The 22126-nt window shown below is 51.5% G+C and overlaps 1 protein-coding gene across 2 annotated transcripts in view; it reads right to left on the bottom strand.

Annotated features, from left to right (window-relative positions):
- Positions 1-22126, bottom strand: part of HUNK (hormonally up-regulated Neu-associated kinase) — a 40541-nt gene that overhangs the window by 9869 nt on the left and 8546 nt on the right. For both annotated transcript variants that reach the window (XM_018916929.2, XM_018916930.2), the window contains exons 2-6: positions 16552-16844; positions 9660-9715; positions 5925-6060; positions 5571-5698; positions 2676-2811 (exon numbers count right to left, since the gene is read on the bottom strand). In XM_018916929.2, the coding sequence (XP_018772474.1) occupies positions 2676-2811; positions 5571-5698; positions 5925-6060; positions 9660-9715; positions 16552-16844 (749 nt within the window). The remainder of the gene's footprint in view (positions 1-2675; positions 2812-5570; positions 5699-5924; positions 6061-9659; positions 9716-16551; positions 16845-22126) is intronic.

Genomic DNA, 22126 nt, shown 5'->3' with positions numbered 1-22126 from the left:
GCAAAACTTATCTTGGCCACTGCACGTTGAGACATCTGGGCAGCAAAAGAAATTCAAGCAATTTCGACTTGAAGTGCTCAGCAAAATGGGAAATTTTTGCTTGCCTTCAGGGAATCTCTTCAACAAAAGCAAGCTTATAAAAAGCCTGGGAAAATATTCTCCTGAAAATGCAGCTTCTGCTGTTCTCCCACCTTATCTCCACGCTCTTCCCTTCCCGCCACGCTCCTCTCTTGGGAACAATGGGAGTTACCCCCAGAGTAGTGGAAGGGCACTGCAAGAACATCACACAGCTCCTTCTGTGCTGATTAGGAGAGGAATTAATCCTTTGCAAATTCAGCAGTGGGCTTTTCACACACCATTTCACCACACCTTATCCATACCTGCACACTAAGGAAAAATTGGAGAAATTCCATGGAAGCTGACTCCAGTGGTACTTTCTGAGACAAGCTCAAAAGGAGCCAAGCCACACCTTTAAATAATTTAAAACTTTGCAGATTTTCTTCCCTGTATGATAAAGTCTAGGTCGGTCAAGCATGGGATATCAACTAATGAAACAAAAGTAGTTTATTTTTTTAAAAATGAGAGAAAAAATCTCTTTAAAGGCTTTTATTCTGTACAGCTTCACATGTGCCCCAAATTTGGAGAGGAGTGATATTCAGAGAATGGCTCTGCCTGTTCTCATCCCTTGGGAAACAATTCATCACAGGGGCCACCTTTATACCCTGGGCATTACAGGTACCTGGCCCACATTTCTGGGGATGGATCCAGTCATATCCCTAAGCATCCAAGCTGACATCCAAGACATCTGTCCATCCATCCATCCCTCCATCCATCCATCCATCCATCCATCCATCCATCCATCCATCCATCCATCCATGTATGTATCCATCCATCCATCCATCCATGTATCCATCCATCCATCCATCATCCATCCATCCATCCATCCATCCATCCATCATCCATCCATCCATCATCCATCCATCCATCCATCCATCCATCCATCCATCCATCCATCCATCCATCCATCCCTCATCCATCCATCCATCCATCCATCCATCCATCCATCCATCCATCCATCCATCCATCCATCCATCCATCCATCCATCCATCCATCCATTATCCATCCATCCATCCATCACCTTTTTGGAGCTGCTCTTCTCCTCATCTCCAGGAATGCCCCAGTCCCAGGGTTCTCCATGAAGCAGCACCCCAAAGTGTCACCTCTGCTGCTAAATCAGGGCACTGCAGCCCCTGCCAAGGCCCCACATCTGGGTCCTGGCAGCTGAAGGAGGGGAATTATTGTGTTCCTCACTCAGGAACTCCTCTCTCAGCCAGGTTAGGGCAGAAATTCTGCAGCCCTGTCAGGTTTCAAGCACCACCATCAGGCTTTAGGTGGCTGTCTTTGCCTCAGTGCTGCTTGGCCTGCCAGCCAGGGAACCCTGCAGGTCCTGGGTGCTGTGTGAGACACAGCTGGAGGGCTCTGATACAGGAAGGAGCTTTTCTCTGATCAAATCCAGACATGCAATTCCAAGTGAGCTGCCTGAGGCTTCATTTACAGTCACTGGAGAGGAACTTGGATCTCCAGGGCACAAAGCCATCCTCAGGCAGAACCAGAGGGAAGTCAGATGAACCCTTATGTAAAAAGTGCCCTTATTTCCCTCCACTGACTGCAGCTCTGCACTGCAAATGCTCCAAGTCCAGCAAGGTTATTTATAACCAAACTGGACCACAAGTACCTTCCCCTCTTTCCTTTTCCCTGGATGGATTTGTGACTGCCCATGAGACTTGTTCTCTGCCTGCCTTTAGTCGTGTATTCAGCAGGGTGCAGTTGTTCAACACCATCAGACTCTGACCTTTCTCACCACGGTTTGCAAACTCCCTTAAGCCACAGCCCCTCACAAACAGGCAGAGGCTCTCCTGGAGAAGCAGCTTGGCTTTTACTGACCAATGAAGAGGAGATCATGAGGCCTCAGGTTTGGCTTTTCTATGTTTCACATTCTGTGCTGCTTTAGTGTGTGGGTCTGGGTTCATATTATGGGATGGAGAGCTCTGTGCACAGAGCAGGGAGACAAAACAATTCCTGCTCCAGCTGGGCACCAAGGACAAATGAGCCAAATCTCAGCCCAGGAGCACAAACCCCGTGGGCTGGAGAGAGAAAAACAAGCAGGGTGGGAGTGCCTGGGCTAAAGCTGGGCTGGGACAATGAACTGCAAGGTGGGAATGGAGCAGAGCTGATCCCAGGGAGAGACCCCGGGAGCGCTGGTGCATTTTGGGGCCATTTTGGGTCATCTTGGGTGCAGCCCTGGCTGGGCTCTGGTGCTGCCCAAGGTGCATCCATGGAGGAGATCCTTTTGACAAATCCCTATTTTGTTCTGTAGCTCTGTCCAGCCTCTGCTCTAGCTCAGCCTTCCTGAGCCATCAGAACTGCCTGTCACACCTCCCCATGCCCAGGCCTGCAGCAAATTAATCAGAATATCTGCACCCCAGCCCACCCTGCCAACACTGCAGCTTCCACTTCAAGCTCTTGCTCCTGGCCATTTCAGGCATCCCAGGGCCAATCTCCATAACCTTTAGGATGGATTCACAGTTCCCAGGATGTGTGACATGAGTGGAACTGGAACACAGGGCCATGCTGGCAGGTTTTCTCCTCCCCTCCCCTCCCCTCCCTGCTGTACCTGTTTGGATAGGTGACGTTGGGTGGTGCCCTTCCAGGGTAGTTCTCATTGAGCCATCTGTTTGCCAGGGCCTGCTGGATGTTTGGTCTCTTGGCAGGGTCTGGCTCCAGCAGAGAGCGCAGGAAGTTTATGGCAGCTGTGAAGAGATGGAGGGAAAACCCCAAAAATCAAAAATCAGCTCTGTCATCTGCTCTAGGACTGGCACAGGAGATGAGGTAATGCAGGTGTGCAGCCTGAGCCACAGCACACTACAAAGGAACAATTTCCTTCCTGCAAGCTCCCATGTCCTTGAGAAAATGGAAGAACTGATAAGGGATTAGTAACTGGAACAAACAATGATTGACAGTCACAATGAGTTATACACATCATTTAATGCATTTATTCTATGTGCAAAGGAGAGCAGAAAAAGCACTTTTTGGCTCAGAGCTCAATTGAAGTTTAACAGCAGGTGAGCCAACATTTAATTCATTTAATTCCTAAATGAGGGCAAGAGGCTGGAGCCAGGTCAGAGACAGATCACTGGATCAAGGCAGAAGGAGATGGACCAGGGGAGAGTAGAGGGAAGGGATGCAGACCTGGGAAGGAAGACACAGCAAATTTGGCTCCCCTTGACATGGCAAGGATAAATTCCCTGGCTCCCATCCCACCTACAATCAGCTGCAGAAGGTTTTAGCCAAATTAAAGAGAGTGCAGCAAAATTAACAGGCTTTGCTTTGTTCTCCTGAACCTTCAGCTTCCAATGACATTGAACTTCCTGCAAAACCCCTCAATTTTTAAGCCATGTGCTTCTTACATGATTAGCAGCAATGACATCAAGTGATCTCCCTGAAACCTCACAAGAAATGCCCCTCTGAGCTGAAAACAAACTCTGTTTCACCTAGGTCTGGGTTTTGTTCCTCAGGTCGTCAAGGCTACACTTCACTGCTCCTGGGTGCAATTTAAGGAGGATGGAACTCCTGTTGGTGCCACCACAGTGGGATGGGGAGGGTGGAGGATGAGGAAGGGAGGGTTTCTCCCTAAATTGATCAGGGTTAGACCCAACAAGAGACAACACCCACCAACCTCAACCTCAATGTACAGCAGCCTGCAAAAATCAGGTTTCAGCTGGAGAAACTCTGTGTCAAGATGTGCAAGAGAGGCTTCTTACTCTGTATTTACCAGTTAGGCTGTTTTTTTTTCCCAATCCTTCTCTTCACAAACCACTGATTTAAGGGAGATGCTTTACTTAAATACTCTGCAGCAGTTTTGTTATTATCCTGCAGGAGCAGCAGGAAAAGCCTACATCCAAATTCCCAAACTTGCTGGAAGCTGCTGTCTGTGTGCCTGGTGTGCCCTTTCTTCCCCCCCCATCCCAGCAAACAACAAACCCTTCTTCTCCCACTGAATCCCCTCTTGCTCCAGTGTCTGTGTTAAAAACCTCACACTGGTTTCCAATCCCATTGGCTCTGAGCCACAAAAATCCCTCATCCCAAAGCCACACTCCCTCCTTCATCACCACCATGCCTGGTCTCCAAATCACCCAAAATCTCCTTAAAAAATTCCTACTTCTCCACCCCCCACCCTTGCCAAAAGGCCAGCTAATTCAATGAAGCTTGTGAAGTGCCACAGATCAACAAGATTCAGGCTGGGAGAGACCAATTTTGGGATGAAGATTCCCTCCTGGAAGCTCCCAGAGCTAAGCCACACAGCTGGGGACAGCAAAATGATTTCCCCAGGGAGAAAACACGAAGGAAAATGAATATTTGCAAGGTGAGCACCCCCTGCCTGAGCACCTGACCTCTGCTCAGCCAGAATCAATAACCAGAGAGCTGCTGTTCAAGAGGCTTCATGAGAAACAGCTTCCCAGGTGGGAAAATCAAACAGCAGCTCCAAAGTGTCCCTGTTTTGCTGCACAGGTTGCTCTGTGTGGGTCACACAGATGGAAGGGTTTTCCTGATAGGAGGCACGGTGGGGCTGTGTGCTCACTAAGCAGGAAATTAAACACTGAAAGACAACCTGCTGGGCACAATTTTTACTGTGGAAATTCTCAGCTTTGTAGGGGAATCTACAGAAATTCACCTACAAAGAGCTACAGATGCTGGAAATGGAGAAAATCTGATTCCACTGAAAGGGTGGGATGGGTGAACCAGCAAAACCAAGCCTGCTAAAAAGCAGTGTTATCTTTTTGGCTGCTCAGGGTCTGGCCTCGTAGGGGGTGGGAGGTGGAACCCTGAATCTCTGCTTGGAGAGTTCACCTGGTGACTCATCTCCCAGGGATTTCCTTTTTGTATTTGGGATCTTTTAATTCCATCAGAAGCCCTTTGCAAACAGGCTGCCAGGGAAGGGGGCAGAAGCTCTCCACGGACAACAGATTTGGCACAACAAAAAATAAACCCCAACTCGTTCCAAATGCTGACAGTGGCCTTGCTGCAAGCTGGAAAGGGATTTTGTTGCCTAGTGACGTGGCTCTGAAGCAGGAATTAATATTTCTAATACTGATACATCAACTGGTTTGCATTTAGTGAGCACACAGAGGTTATCCCAGGTGGCTGTCCCAAAATAACTTCCTGGGTGCATGTCATTATTCCACAAGAAATGTGGGGTTATTTGAGGCAGTTTGTCACTCAGCCCCCAGTCATGACAATGCCCAGGAATCTGTCATTCCAGAATAATCCCTTCATCCACCTAGAATCTTCTGGATGTGCAAAAGCAGTCCCACAGAGTTCCACAGACTTGCTCCTCCTCTCATAATTCAGCACAACCTGGTGCTTCCCCAGGAGCCAAAGCAAAAGGAATTCTGCTACTTCAACTCCCGCAGGTCCTGCAGAGGCCAAAATGGGAAAAAAAAAAAAAAAAAAAAAAAAAAAAAAAACCAGAAAAAGGAGCTTTTCCCAATTATCACACAGCATGCTTTACCTGAGGAGAGCTGGGTGGGAAAGGGGTTCATCTCCTTGTCCACCATCTTTTGGTACAAGGCTCTGAGGCTGAAGGGCTCCACGGTAAAGGGCAGTGTCCCAGTCAGCATGGCATACATGTTCACCCCACTGGAAGAGAACAGGCAGGAGAGGAAACCAGAACGGTCAGGAGCAAGGGAAAATTCGTGTTTGAGAGTCTGCAGCTCATCTTTAACACCTGACAGCTGCTCCAGGGCTGGTGCCCCATCTCTGAGAGCATTCCAGGCCAGGCTGGATGGGGTCCTGAGCCCCCTGATGCAGCTGGAGATGCCCCTGCTCTTTGCAGCAGGGATCAGGAAGCCAAGAAGGAACTCACATGGACCAGACGTCTATTTTGGGCCCGTACTTCTTCCTTGCCAGCAGTTCAGGGGCTGCATATGCTGGGCTCCCACACTGGGTGCTGAAGGGATCAGAATAACCCAAAATCCCGGCGCAGTTGCTCAATCCAAAGTCTGTGAAAGGCACAGAGACACAGTTATGAAAGAGAGACACAGTCAAACTGGGCTAGAGCACTAGTTGAAAAGAAAGAACTTTTTTTTCCCCCCCACAAAAGCAATGAACTCCCCCAGGAGAAAAAAAAACCAACTCATCCACATGCAAAAATTGGATGTGATTTGCTTCCACGAGGTGCTAAGTACCCAGAGGCTCCCACAAACCATGAGAGGAGCCTCGGAACATGCCCAGTTTTCCATTTCCTGCACAGAGCAGCTCCACTTCACTGCCAGCTGGGTAACAACATCCATAGCTGAGCTTGTCCCAGGCCCTGAGCCACCTCAGGCTGCAGGATGCTGGGCAGGGGACAAGGTTCAGGGGGATTCCTTCAGAATCTGAGTGGGAATGAGCCAGCAGGGGGAAAACCCTGGGGCTGCTGTGGTGATGCCCAAACACAGAGGGCTCAGCTCTGGGATAACACAAGGAGATCTCGGAGCAGGAAGGGGAAATGTCTTGGTTTGGCTGCTCTCTCCCTGAATTCTGCCTTGAATTCTTGCATCCCTGGGTGTATCTGACGCTCTTTTGTGGCAATAAAAAGGAGGGGGTGGCTAAGGCTGGCACTGGAGACCAGAGGGAGCCTCTCTCAGCAGCAGGGGCTGCAGCTTCCCAAAGGTGATCCTAAAATTTCTGCTCCAGCACTGGTGTGGCTGCAGGCTCAGGGAACAACAAATCCCATTTATTGAGAGCTGGATTCGTGGGTGCTTGTGGTCCTCTCCAACTCAGAACATTCCAGGAGTCTCTGAAAACCACCACTGGCATCTGATCAGCTCCTCAATATCCTCTCTCAGCCAGTGGTTTGTGGCTCTTTGCCTTACCTGCACACTTATCTGCACTGGGCTGGCAGTGCTGGCCTCTCCTTTTAGCTTTCCTAACCCTGCTGAAAATCAAATTGGGCTGAAATCTTGAGGAGTTCCCCAAGGGATTAGAAGCAGGGCAGACACACAAGCCTCCTTCCCCCACCAAACCAGGCAAGGACACAAAAATGCTTCCCCAAAAAAAGCAATGATCACAGTGAAGTGATCATTGGAAGTGCCTGAATGGTGGCAAGAGTGCTTTGCTCTGCATCCCTGCATCTGCATCCCTGCATCCCTGAGGGCCAGGCAGGCACAGGGGGACAGGAATCCCATCTTTCAGCTCAAGAGGGGTTTTCCTGGAGAACACTGTCAAAACTGAAGGGAGAATTTGCCTCTGATGGAAAACAATTATCTCTGGGCACTGCTTAAGCATCCCTGGGGCTTCCACACATCCTGCAGAGGATCCATTACCTTAATTAAGGTGTTCATTAGCTGTGGCCTGAGAGGAGTTCTGACAGCTGTGAAATACTTTTAGAAACCCCTGGAAACAGCATCTCCACAGAGAACTGCTCCTGGTCCTCAGCCAGCTGGGAGTGACTGGACTGCTCTGTGATGTCTGACAGTCCCAGGGGACAGGGGCTGTGCTCTCTGCTGCTGGCAATCAGAGCAGGGGAGGGGACTCTACCAGAGGTTTTCATTCTCCTGTTTGCTTCAATTGCCAGCCCTTATTCCCTCGCTGCAGCTCACTCATTTCAGCTGCTGTGCCTCTTCTCTCCCTGCAGAAAAGCAGGATGTGTGCAAATGAAGAAGCATGCTGGGGACAGGGGTTCCACAGCCATGGCAATGAGGACATTGCTGTTGAATCACAGTGTGATTTCTCTTGTTTTCATTAAGGATGCACTGCAGATCTCCATGAGAGCAGTGAGGCCACCAGCACTGATAACCTGGCTGCCACTGCCTGCCTCTCCCTTTCCAAGAACCCAGCAAGGGCTCCTCCCTTGCACAGCTCTGACAAGAGCAACATTTGTGTTTTCATGAGCTGCTCCTGTGTCTGCTGCTGTGCAAACCATGGAGACCCCAGCAGGCAACGTGAGATGGTTTTGTAGCTCAGGCTCTTCTCCCAGTCGTGAGAGGCAGCACTTCAATCCCTCCAAACATGTTCTTCACTCCTGAAGAACCTTCCTGGGAAGGACTATGTGATGTGATCACCTCTAGTGAGGCAGGCTACACGAAATATTGCAACCTTTCTTTTGCTACAACACCCCCAGTTGGGCAAAAATCTGGATAACAAAGGCATCAGCTCCAATCATGGGAAGGCACTTGGGTGGTGGGATTGAATTGCTTTGCTTTGGCACACACACTGCCTGCAACCTGCCCTGCCTGAGCATCAGCCTGCAGAGCTGAGGCTGTGGAAGACCAAACCCCTCTTTCCTCTGTCCTTCCCCAGCACCCACTGGGAGGAGGAGACCCTTCCACCCAGCCAAAGCTGCAGACACAGGCCTGGAGTCTTTTCTTGGCACGTGGGTTTTACCTGTACAGGTATCCTCTGGGAAGGGCTTGGTTTGGATGCCAAGCCCTGATCAGACACCCAGGAACAGGGAAGTGATGTGAGATCCATCACTTTCAGCATCTGAAATCCACCAGAAGCTGGCGGAGCAAAGCGCCTGGTCTGGGTTATCTGCTGGATCAGGGGAGTGGGTGCTCTCCATCAGCCCTGGGGATGGTTCATGGCCCCTCCTCAGAGTCCTCCTGGCCCTCAGCTGAGGTAGCACAGAGCTCTCTCTGCTCTCACCTTCCACAGCAACCCTGGGAGTCGGGGTGGCATTCCCAGCCCCGAATTCCCAAAGTAAAAGCTGGGTATGTCAGATTTCCCTCATCACCCCCCGTTTGCTGTTTGCTGGGAGGTGCAGGCACTGCACACCCCGCAGTGAGTGTCCCTTGGACCTGGCTGTCTGCATGCTGAGTGCTTTCCTCAGCACTCTTCAGCCCCTGGAACTTTCTGAGGAGAGAGCCAGCTGAGTTCTGAAGCCTGCAGGCACAGGCAGAGCTGCTGGCAGGAGTGTAGGCAGGGCAGGAACACCAGCAGATGTTTGGCACCTCTTCCACGAGAGGGATATTTTCTTTTCAATGCCCACATGAGCATTAATGGGAGCTCTGCAAGGCAGTGAGAGGCTGTCCCCAGCAATGATTAATCTGGGATGCCTGCACAGCTTGAATGAATCAAGCTCCACACACAACTGATGCCTAAACACAATCGAGGCTCCACCGTTGATCTTTTTTATTCCTTAACAGCCCTCTCAACCAGTTTTGTCCTGGGAGCAAATGGAACAAACACAAATATAGGACCACGTTTTGCCAGCTGCTAAAAATGTGTGCAACTCCCACTGACTTCAGTGCAAGCATATGTTCACGGGGGCAGAATGCAGCCCCTGGCAAACAAGAAATGATCAGGATAATAAAATAAAGCCCTCCTGTGGTGTCAATTCTTAAATTCTTTACCGAGCTCCCCGTTGGAGTATGAAAGATGTGGGCTGGAGATGTAGGATTATTCCCATCCCCAGTTAAATCTGAATTATTTGGATGGGTTTTTTTTTTTTTTTTTTTCACAAAATGCTGTCAGGAACAGCTTGATTGCTATCTATACTCTCTCAGCTCCTCTCTGCAGCAACATTAGCAGTTGTCACATGGGGGATTATGAAGCCTCAAAAACTCTCTTTATAAAACCAACAATTTTAATTACTGGAATTGCCAAACTGGTTCCATACCAATAAGCTTGATATTGTTGTCTTCATCCAGCAACAGATTTTCTATCTTCAAGTCTCTGAAAGAAAGAAAATATTTAGAGTCAGTCTCCAAAATAATGAAGCAGCTTTGCCTGACTCTCATCAGTGCAAGTGCAAGGCTTGCCTATAATCAAATGTACAATGCAGGCAGCACACACAGTTCCAGGGTGAAAGCAGAAAGCCCCATGCATCCTGCCCAAAATTAACAGCGCTTTCACACTCTGCTTCCCACCTATTCTTCAGGCACAAAATGACATTACGAGCACTTGTCAGTACATCCTGTAATTAGCCGGGCTCTCTGAGTTCCCCGAGCACTGGAAGTTTACAGAAAACTTCCAAACTGGAAACATTTTAAGCGTGTTTTGGGAGCTGGAGGTCAATTTCTCCTTTCTCCTCCCAGCCCAAGGCCCCAGCTGAAGGATAAACCCGAGTTTGGAGGAGTCAAATGTCCTGTGTCTGCAGGAGGGACCAGAACCAGCCTGCTGGGAGCACCCCAACTCCTTGCAGGCATCCCCCCAGCTATTCCCACACTGCACAGCCAAAATCCAGGGCTGAGGGATGGAAGTGGCTTGTCCAATGCCACCCAGAAAATCACCCCAGAAGCCCGAGCTGTGCAGCCTGAGCATGAAGCACAATGTGAAAAATGTCACTTTAGTGGCTGCACAGACTTCTGGCACTTGGCTGAGCCTTCCACACACTGATTTTTTTGCCCCCATCCAGACAGGGAATATTTGGAACAATCAGCACGCTGGGATATCCACAGAGGGGGGAAAAAAAGGGGAAAAATCTGGATAATGAAGCCATCAGCTGTAATCATGGGGAGTCAGTGACATCCAGGGTGTCTTGCCTTGGCCAGTGATGGAAGACACCTCCATCACAGATGGAGAGAGCAGGCTTAAGACTTTAAAGGCAAGGGAAGGGGAGAAGAGTTGGGGAGAAGAGACATCCAGGCAATCAGAATAACAAATAGTGCCAGGGGGGCTAACCACAAACACCAGAGAAGATTTTTGAGAGGCCTCAAGGTAAAGGAACAAAAGGTAAATATGAGAGGGCGTTTGAAAGCCATCAGAGGGAAAAGACAGGAAAGCAAATATTGGCTCAGCACAGAGTGCAGTCAGACCTGGTTGGAGCTGTTCATTACCAGCAGATCTGCAGCCAGAGGTAACTGATCTCATGGTCAGTAAAAACCACAAACCCCCCCCAAAAAAAACCCAACAAAATCCCCAAAGACCAACCAAACAAATAACCCCCCAAAACCACCACAAGTAGAGGATTCTTTATGGGTTTTCCCCCATAAGCCAGCTCTCAGCATTCATTGCTGAAAAACTCAGAAAGGCTCTCAGCCACTAAATGCAGAAGGAAAAAGAAGGGCCACCTCTGCCTAAGGGATCAGTTCCCTGATGCTGGCAGTGTCTAACTGTGGGACAAATTACCCAAATCTAGGAATACTGAAGGCAGGAAGGGCAGGCTGCATTCCCACAGCAGATATTTCTGTCTCCTCAGCTCGTGGAGCTGGCAGCACACAGCTGGCATTCCCTGCATTCAAAACACACCATCCCTATAGGCTGAGCTCCTTTGGGAGCTTGTCCTGCTGTCCCAGAGCAGTTTATCCCATGGCATGGCAGGCTGCAAAGGGGAGCTGGGCATTTCCCACTTTATTTCTTGTCTGGGGGAGGCAGGATGGGAGGGAAGGTTTCACCAGCAAGCAGCTGCACAGCAGCAGTGGCTGGCTGCTCCCTCCTGAATCTTGTTTTTAATCACAGAAAATCACTTTTGAACCATCAACCCTCCAGGCCAAGCCTTGTGCAAGAGCTGTGGGGGTTGCAGAGGTTCGGGTTCATCACCACATTTATGTGCCCATGTACATTTCAAAGGCTTTGATATCAAAATATTATTGAGCCCAGCTCTTCTGCCACTGGATTCCAGAAGGGGCCAGATTCCTGTAAAGGGGGAATCTGGCCCCTTGTCCTCACTAAAATGATGTTTACACCGATGTTTGCTCGCAGCAGAGCTCTCCAAGGGAGAATGGCCCCAGAGATCTGAAATAAAGTGGAGAATGAACCAGCTCCAGGCTTCAAAAGGAGAGTTTGTTCTGCAGAGCAGGACCTGGTTTTTTATTTATTTATTTATTTATTTATTTATTTATTTATTTATTTATTTATTTATTTATTTATTTATTTATTTATTTATTGCATCAGCAGCCAGGCTGCTGGCACTTAGAATTCCCAGGCTGGAAGTTATCAAAGCCAACATGCCAAACAGCAGGCACCCAGGGAGGAGCCCTGCTGCACCCTGAGCCAACTGCACGCTGTGCCATCCCCTAACTCTGCCCAGAACCCCAGGGCTTTTCCTCTCCTCCCAGCTCCCCCCCTGCTTCCCATCACCACAGGGCAGTGGAGGCAGGAGTGTGCTGCCAGGAGGGCAGGAAAAGGGGAATGCAGCAGGCACCTTTGCCATGCCCCACTCGGGGCTTCTCCTGACAGCAACTGCACTGGATGGGACTGAGCTCTGCTAAAATGACTTTAGAGGGTGCCTGAGAGTTTCCTGTGGGATGCAGAGGCAGGCACCAAGGCTTTCACTTCATCTTCCCTGCTGTCTCTGTGCTCCCAGAGGGCTTACTGCTCACGCTGCTTTCTGACAGCACGAGGACCTGTGTGAACAGCCTCTGCCAAGAGAGAGCTTCTCCAGACCCTGCCATTTGGCTCTGTTTTCCTCTGTCAGGGAGAGGAAAAGATAAATATTCCTACCTGATTCACAGCTGAGCTGGTGGCAAGCGTATTTTTAGCAGCTCTCCTGACAGAGGGAAAGCAACCCAAATGATAACATGGAATTAAAAATAGAATAGTGGCATTTTTGCTTCCAGTGAGCAGCCCAGGAGCTCTGAACCCTGGGCACCCCTCAGCAAAGATGCAGCAGCATCTTCTGCACTCTGCAGGCTTCACCCACCTCAGCAGATGATATATTTAGAGCTTTAAAATGCATCCACACAGTCAGAGATGAGTTTGGGGGTATTTTTACACCTCTAAATAAAAGCGAGGTTCCTTGAAGTTCTTTCATTTCAGGCTGCTGGCACATCAGTGCCTGCTAACAGAAGCATTGCCACTGAATTCTGGGTGCCTGCTCCTGGCCAAGGAGCAGTGATCCCAGTGCTTCCTGCCATGCCCAGCCTGGCCTGGGAGCCGTGCAGCTTTCTGAGCAGCACAAGCACATTCCATGCCACTTTCATCCCACCTGGGGGTTTTCACCCCAAGTGGGGCAGGCTAAGCCATCCCCAAACAACACAGCCAAAACCTGAGACTCCCTCTTTGTTTGCAACAGAACAAAAGCTTCCCAGGGCCCTGCCCCATTCCATGGGAAGCATTTGGGGGGACAAGCAGCAGCCCCTTTCCTGGCTGGGCATGCTGCAGTTTGCTCCACACGTGGCCAACCCCAAGAGCCCTGGATCACCACGCACATGGAAGGGCTGGTATTTTTACCTGCTGCAAAAATAACAACAACAACAACAACAACAACAACAGAACACTGCCATTGCAGCCAGGCAGGGAATGAATCAGACTCCTGCACTATTTTTTCCCTGCCTCCCTCAGCAGCTGATTGAGCAGCCTGTTTTTAGAGCTGCCACAGTCAGAGGCCCGAGATGCTGAAGGACAGCTCCTGAGGTAATTGTTAATTTTCTTCCCTCACTTGCTCAGAGACAACAAACCCAGATCACACCCCCAGGGCTTCTCCTGCATGCTCTCCACTCTTTGCTTGCAGGAGAAGGCAGCCCATTGAATGGGTTAAAAAATGCTTGCAGATATGATTCTGTCAAGGTCTATCCCTTTGGGCAGAACTGGACCTGCTCATTCACTGCCTGGAAGCCTCCCAAGGAGCAGCTCAGTGATCTGAGACACAGCACGGAGGCAGGAGGATTAATTCAGGGCTGGACAGACAGAAGCCAGCTGCCAGAGGAAGCCCAGCACTGTCCCCCTGCTCTCAGGGCTGCTGCTGCCTCCTCCTGTGCTGGGTCACAGGGACACAGGACACGGGAGCTGTGCTGAGGTCACAGGGCCAGCACAGAGGGCAGGGGGGACAGCCAAACCTGCAGCATCCACACTCAGCATCCACACAGGAACTCAGCATCCACAGGGGAACTCAGCATCCACACTCAGGATCCACTCAGGAACTCAGCATCCACACGGGGACTCAGCATCCACTCAGGAGCTCAGCATCCACCCAGGAGCTCAGCATCCACAGGGGAGCTCAGCATCCACACTCAGGATCCACATGGGAAACTCAGCATCCACAGGGGAACTCAGCATCCACAGGGGAACTCAGGATCCACTCAGGAGCTCAGCATCCACCCAGAAACTCAGCATCCACATGGGAACTCAGCATCCACCCAGGAACTCAGCATCCACCCAGAAACTCAGCATCCACTCAGGAACTGAGGATCCACCTTGGAACTCAGCATCCACTCAGGAACTGAGGATCCACCTTGGAACTCAGCATCCACATGGGAACTCAGCATCCACACTCAGGAGCTCAGCATCCACCCAGGAACTCAGCATCCACACTCAGGATCCACTCAGGAACTCAACATCCACATGGGAACTAAGCATCCACTCAGGAACTCAGCATCCACATGGGAACTCAGCATCCACACTCAGGACTCAGCATCCACCCAGGAACTCAGCATCCACTCAGGAACTGAGGATCCAGTCAGGAACGCAGCATCCACAGGGGAACTCAGCATCCACAGGGGAACTCAGCATCCACACTCAGCATCCACAGGGGAACTCAGCATCCACACTCAGCATCCACAGGGAACTCAGGCTCTCCCTGGCCCCAAAGCCCTGCCTCCCTCTCACCACAGGCTGATCCCAGCCCGTGCTGGGGGAATGAGCTGTGTTTGTACAAAGTGTGGGTTTGAGTTCTCTCTGAAGGAGAACAGGACCAAAGCCAAGCCTGCCATCCCCTGTAAGCGCCTTGGCCCCTGTGCAGAAGGGGAATTTTGCAGGGAGAGGAATTGCTGCTGCTGCTGCTGACCCAGTCCTGCTCCTGAAAGCTCAACGTGTTCATCTGCTCCTGCCTGGTTTTCCTCTGCCCATCTTGGTTTATTGCCTCTGTCTCTCCCTCTCTAAACGCTGGGTATCCATAGATCCCTGGAAGCAGCGAGCACAACTTCTTCCTTGTCCCTGCCTCCAGCTCTGGGCTCAATAACTGAGAGAGATCAGCAGCTCTGAGGCTGACAGAGAGCCTGGTGCCTGCTCAAATATTCCTGACAGTGGCACCTCAAATGCAGCTCGAGGGGAGGCCAGAGGCAGCCTGTGCCCGTGCCAGTTATCCCTGCTGGATCCCAGGAGCACACAGAGCCCCAAGCCAAGGAATAAAGCAGCTTTTGGAGCACGTGGAGCTGCAGGCAGGCAGCTGCACCCACGCTGCACAGGGCTGGGCAGCCAGCACACAGCTGGGCACAGCTGGAGGGGCTGGCTGTGGGCTGTGCCCAGCTCCTGCAGAGGCAGATCCCGGGCAGCATTCAGATGTCTGGCTCCTGCAGCGTGCCCACAGGAGCCAAGAGGATGGATGGGGCCCACACAACTTGCTCAGCATCAGATGGAAACTGTGTGGGAGGCCAGACTTCACACCAGCTGGCCCAAATTTAGAAAGCAGAGCCTCCTTCTTAGCACAGCTCCCTATAAATACACCTAGGAACGGGAGAGGAGAGGAGAGATGCTGGCTCCAAAGGTCCAGCCAGCCCACCACCCTCCTGTCTCCATGGCAGCACAGAGAGGAGAAAGGGACAGGGACAGGCAGCCACGTGTGACATCTCCACCTGCACCCTCCCAGCTGCTGCTCAGGGCCTTCAGGCACTCTTTATCCATCATCTTCCTCTCTGCTGAGCTTCTCCTGTTCCCCCTGGAGCCCAGGAGAACTCCTGACTCCGCAGCATCCCCCTGCCAGCAGATGCACATCCTGCTCATGCACAGAGCTCAAGGAGTGGCTGGAAAATGCTAAAATTAATAGTTATCAAAGCCAACATGTCCAACAGCAGGCACCCAAGGAGGAGTCCTGAGGCACTCTGGGCAAACTGGATGGTGTGGCATCCCCTAACTCTGCCCAGAACTTTGGAAAATGCTGCCAGGCACAGGGTGGGGTTTCTGGGGTGTCCTGAGCAGGGCCAGGAGCAGGGCTGGCTGATCCCTGGGGGTCCTTCCAAGCCAGCATATCCTGGGATTCTGTGGGTGGAGGTTCTAAGGAAAGGAGGTGGTGCTCTGGCTCTCTGCATCCTGCAGGGCCCTGCTGAGGTGATGCAAAAGTGCAAAGAGCAGGGAAGCAGGAGGCAGGGATTGCTGGGGATTAGTGCCAGCCCTGGCACTGCCAGGCTTTGGGCGCACCAGCTCAGCCCCCACCCTGCTGTACTCCCAGCAGTGCCACAAGAGGCTTGCACAACCACCTTCTCAAAGAAACAGTGAAATAATCCAATATTTCCTCCTTCCACCTCTCCAATGCCCCTGGACAAGCCAACAGCCCCTCCAATTTCCTTTCCTCCATAAAAGAATGCAAAACAATGAGTTATTTACACAAAGTGCACGGGGAGGTTCATGACAAGAACGTGAACATCAGAAGGCTTAGAAAATCTTAAAAAGCCAGGGTGACAATCCTGGTTGGAAGGGATCCATGAGGACCATGGAGTCCAGCTCCTGCTGGTTTTGAGGAGCTGCTGGTGCTTTCTGCAGGTACAGCCTGATGCCCAAGGCAAGAGCACCCAAACACCAGCAGCAGCAGCAGCAGCAGCAGCCACAAAGCTCTCAGGAGCACAGGGAAATCCTCCAGCAGGCCCAGAGAGCGCTGAGAGGAGCTGAGCCCAGCCTGAGGGGCTCTGCCAGCTCACCTGTGCACCACCCCAGCCCGGTGCAGGTGCTCCACGGCCAGGATGAGCTGCCGGATGTACTTGCGGGCTTCGTGCTCCTCCAGCCTCTTCTTCTCGTAGATCTTGTGCATCAGGTTGCCCCCAGGGCAGAGCTCCATGACCAGGTAGTAGCTGTTCTCAGTCTCCAGGATATCCAGCAGCTGGGCGATGTTGGGGTGCCGGATCATCTGCTGGATCTGCCCCTCGCGCCGCAGGTTCTTGGTGACGTAGGTGTCCTTCTTGGCCCTCTTCTTGTCAATCACTTTCACTGCCACCTGGGGAGGGAGCAGGACAGGGGGCTGTTAGCTGGCACAGCCACGCTTCGTGGCTCTAAGGCTGCACAAACCTTAAGAAAACCTTGAAGCATTAAAAGAAGCCAGAGGTCACAAGGATGTGTCCCCTCGGCTGGCACGCCACGGCTTCGGGCACAGCAGAGGAAGAAGAACTGCTCTTCCAGCCCCACTGACTGGTCCTTCCTTTATTTCCTACTACAATGGCAGCCCAGAATTCCTGCAGGGAAATCAGCAGCAAAGGAGAGGGGACAATCCCACTAACCACCCACAAACACTCGACAGACTCCAGGCCGGGCATTTATTGCAGCTGATAACTCAGAAAGCCTCCAGGCTGCTGTTTACAACTCTTAAGGGCTGTTTTTGGCTTTTCCTGGCTTCCAACACACGACTGGAGATGCTATCCTTTCATTACAATCCCCTTAAACTGTAGTCAAGGGTTGGCTCTGCATGATTTGCATGGAAACAAACCGTGGAAAACAAAACCATTTTGGTACCACTCTCCTGGCACTTTTCTTTTCTCTGCCTTTTCTGGAGAGGGGCACGGGACAAGGGCAAGGGGAACGGCTTCAAACTGCGAGAGTGAAGGGTTAGGTGGGATATTGGGAAGGAATTCCTGGCTGTGAGGGTGGGGAGGCCCTGGCACAGGAATCCATCCCTGGAAATGTTCAGGGTCATCCACACCTCCCCTGTGACACGAGTGCCCTGGAACTGGAGGGTGAAACTGCAGGAATTTGGGGTTCCTAGTGTGTGCTAAGAGCCAGGAGCCAACAGTGCTGAGTGTGCTGCTGGCTGAGCGTGCTCCTGCCATGGAAAGATCATCCTGATAAGAAGGTGAGGTGCACAGCACCCTCCAGAGCTGCCTGGGTGATGCCAGGACCTCAAACAGCTGGCAGCTACATTCCTGACTGCTCACATTAAAGAGACACCATTCAGCCATCAGATAAACCAACAGGTAGATCAGAGCTGGGTTTCACCCCTTGTGAAAGCCCCAGGTGATTCACCAAGGAAACAGACTTAAATTAGTTCATTCTCTCAGCTGATGAGATGGAGCTGAGCACAGAGCAGTGCTCAGGCAGCAAACCACAGGAGTTACTCTGGTGAGGACAAACAGATTCCCAGGCCACACAAACATGAGACACCACACTGCACCTTGGCAGCACAACACAACCCCTGCGAAAGTGAAATAAAAACCAAATTAAAAGCGGGTGTTTATCACAGCTGCAGGGTACAAAGCATGGAGGGGTAGCAGTATGGAGCAGCCATCTCTTATTGATATTGGTAGGGCAATATCAATATCAATAACCCCAATTCACTGACAGGGAAAAGCACATTAGACAAAAGCACGTTATACAAATAATACAAATAATGCATATTATACAAAAGCACGTTATACAAAAAGCACATTATACAAATGCACATTATACAAAAAGCTCATTAGACATGTCCACAGGTGCTGCCCACCTGAGCTCAGCTGTGGAGGTGCAGCAACCCCCTGAGCACACAACACAGAGCCAGCCATGGCACTACTGGAGCACTCCTCCAGCACCAAGAATGAGCTTTCTGTGCCTTAGGGACAAGCTTTTCCCCTAATTTTGGCAGGTACCTTGGCAGGCACCCCACCAATGCCAGAACAGGAGCAAGGCAGGGTTGGGACTCACCCCAGTCCTGAGCCACCTTCCCCTCTTCCCTCGGGCCCAGGAGATCCCCCTGCAGAGCTGACAGAGCTGACCAAGGTGGGGCCAGCAGATTTATTCCAGAAATACCTTGTTCTAGGGATCAATCCCTGCACAGAGGTACCCCAGGGCTGACCTGGCTAAATATCCCTGATTCTGAGTTCATCCAGAGGTAGAGCAAGGCAAGCAGGGACCCCGTGTGCCCAGACACACTGAACACACAGAGCCTCCTGTGCAGGGGGGGATGTGTGTGCACGCACCTGGAAATTTCATTCATGCAGAAGGGGAAAAGCATTTGGTGGAGAAAATACTGTAGATGTTGGGTAATCATCAAACAAACACACTGGAGCTCTCACAGCCCACTCAAGACACGCCAGTTACTCAGCTCTGCTCTCCCAAGCTTCAAGGAGGGGCTCTGTCTCTGCATCATGCCTAACTCAGGTCTCCTGACTCCAGCTCCTGGCCAACACTGGCACAGAAATACAAGAAATAAAAGATAAAGCAAGTAATGACTCTCAATATGTAGCAACAGCGGCTCTTGACATTCTGCTTTTGGCCAAAGCTGCGCTGTGTCAATAGATAAATGCTTGAGGTTATTCTGTGTTGTGAGATACAAAGATGAGTAATAGCCCATATTTTTGGTTCCTGAGTCCTAGAATCACACTGTTGGAATGAATTACTTTTCCTGAAGGTTCTGCTCTGACACATCATATGAGCAACTGCTGCCGCTCTCCAAAAATCCTCCAGGTTGGGCCTCAGCTCACAGGAGAGCAGGTGAAGGAAGGGCCAGCCCCTCTGCTCCCCTTGGAGGAGAGAGGGGCTGGAGCCCCAGCAGGCACACGTGTGCCCAGGCAGGGAGCAGCACGTGTCCCCCAGGCACGGGGACAGGGATGGGGACACTGCCAGCTCCTGCTCGGGGAGGGCTCCGCAGCCTCAGCCAGAGACAGCCGGGGGAGGCTGGAGCTGACTGGCACCAAACTGCACAGAAACGCTCACAGCAAGGCCCCCAGGGCGAAAAATAAACCTGGGAAGAGGCAGCTCCAAGGGCCAAACGCTGCCTGGAGGAATCTGGGAGCCAGAGCTGCTGCTGCCACCAGAGGTGACGCTTTTGGCACGCCCTTTGTCGGCACTGTGGCACTGCCACGAGGCAGGGAGGGGGGTCACAGCCACCCTGGGGTGCCCCCCATCCCTCTGGCCATCCAGGAGGCACCAGCTCCTGTTGGGAAGCTTCCCAGACCTGCCACCCACCTGCTGCTGCTGGGGCAGGAGGAACCTCCAGGCGCTCAGCCAGCCCAAGTCCAAGCCATCCTCATCCCCCTGCATCAAGCCTTGGGAAAAGCCCAGCTGAGGAGGCTGTGCTCCTGCAGGGATTTGCTTGCCCAGAGGCCAGTTCAGCTCATGGCCTGGATGCAGAGCTGCTCCACTCAGTCTTTGAGCTCCTGAGCGATGCCCAGGTCAGGTGCCTGCAAAAACAACTGCAGGAGCCCCTCCACTGCATTATTCGCTTGGCAAATAATGTTCTGACATGTTCAACCCTGCAGAGAGCAGGGGGTGGCCTTGCAAGGTCAGGGTGTGACATTTGGAGGGCTCTTGAAGAGCTTTCCCCACTTACCCAGCCTCTTGGATTGCTTCCTCCCGCGGGTTCTCAGCCCAGGAGGGAGGCAGCTCCTGCCAAAGGGAGCTCAGCTGAACTGAGAGGGAAGTGGTTGGGAAAACAATCCAGCAAGAGCTGTGGGATTTGGCCAGGAGACCAGCAGAGCACAAGAGAAGCAACTTCAACTCTCAGAGGGACTATTTCACTGTTGGAGGGACAGCCCCCTGCCTTTTTCCTCCTTTTTTTCCCTTTTTTTCCCCCCCTCCCAGAGTTTTCCCCAGGCAGCAGCACTGACTCCCAGCACCTTCCTGGAGCATCCTGCCCCTTACACTGTGCAGTTTGACCTCAGCCAGGAGAATGAGACAAAGAGCCAGACCACGGAGATGTTTTGCAGCCATCAGTACTGCAAGTCCATCTCCAGCTTTATTTTTCCTTTTTGCTGTGCCCAAGGCAGCAGTAAATTCAGTTTCTTTCCTCTCTTATTTCCAGCCATGGCTGTCTGGCTTCACTTGCAGCTTGCTTTGTATTTACCACTGTTCTCACCACAAAAATCCGAGCTCCCTTTTCAAAAGCAGCTGGTGGTTTTGGGTGGCCAATTCAAATCACATTAAACAGACCTAACTCTGAAGCCTGCACAATTGTCAGCACAGTCCCAAAATCAAGCCCTTCAAGGACATCTCATTTTGGGCAATCACCCAGCCAGGCACAGAACAAGTTGTTCATCACAACCAACTCCAAGGGCTAGAAAATGCCAGTTTCATTCTCTGGGTAGAGTTTATTCTTTTCTCCAACTGTTACAGCTCGGCCAATTTTACAGCTCAGAAAAGGAATGTGGGTTTTTATACAGCAAGTTCCAGGGTCTTGAGAAGCAAAGCACTCCACAAAAGGGCGTTCCAGCATTTGCTGTAATTGCAGTAAAATCAGCAGTGAGAAAAGGTGGGGAGGAGTCGCTGAGATGTTTCCTTTCCTCCTGACAAAGCCAGGAGTTTGGGGTGCAGCCCTGCACAGCCCCAGCTGCTGCAGACCAGGCCAGCACAAATGTCTCAGCAGGCAGAAGGCCACTGGCTCTGCCTCAGGCCAGAGCCAGCCAGGAAAGCTGGAAATCAGCCCCTGAAGACACAGAAACTCCTCCAGACAAGAGAGTAGCTCAGAACACACTCACTCCCAGTACATTCACTCGTGTACTGCGCCTGGAGGGACAGGATCTGCTTGCCAGGGGACAAAAACAGCATCCCACCAATTCCCTACAGCCCAAACACCCCAGAAAGGGGCTCAGGAGGACTTTGGATAAGCAAATGAACCTAAAGCCTCTCGGTGGCACAGCCAACTTCAACATAATCCCCGAAAGCATAAGCAGGATGTGTTTGGTGAGTAAGAAAAGGGATTAATTACACCTGTCCGAGGCTCTGGGCACTATTCTTAGAGTGCTCCATCCAGTTCTGCTGTGTCCAGTAATCAGAAAAATTATGCTGAAGTTTTGGAAAGAGCTCTGAGAGGAGCTTGAGAGCAGTCTGAGGTGCAGGAACTGTTTGCTGTGGTCACTGACTGAGGCTCAAAGGGTTCAACTGGGAGAATGCTGAGCACTGACTCCATGCAAGCACCTGCACGGGGCAAAGACTGCTGATAAAAAAGCTTTTTATTCAAGAAAGCTCTTGAATAAAATGGAAATGGACAATCCCAAGAGGCAAATTGGGCAGACTCAGGCTATTCCTCTCCAACATGCCTGTTACCTCCCACCACATTTAGGGGGAACTTTGTGCCATGCTCCACAGGCAGCTGTGATTATCCTTCCCTGGGCCTCTGCTCTGCTGTTTCCATAGAGCCAGCTGCCCCTTCCCTCTCATCTTCTGCTCCTCCTCGCTCAAACAGGGACAGACAGACACATCCTGACCTCCCAGCCTCCCTGGCACCTGGAACAGCCAGGCTCTGACAGCTCAGGGAGCAGCAGGAGGTGGTTTGGTGGCAAGAGGGCTGACACAGTGCCCCTGCCCAGCCAC

This window comes from Serinus canaria, chromosome 1 (genome assembly GCF_022539315.1).
Source record: "Serinus canaria isolate serCan28SL12 chromosome 1, serCan2020, whole genome shotgun sequence".
Lineage (NCBI taxonomy): Eukaryota > Metazoa > Chordata > Aves > Passeriformes > Fringillidae > Serinus > Serinus canaria.
The sequence above is the reverse complement of the archived record's forward strand: the minus strand, read 5'-3'. Positions and strand labels throughout refer to the sequence as shown.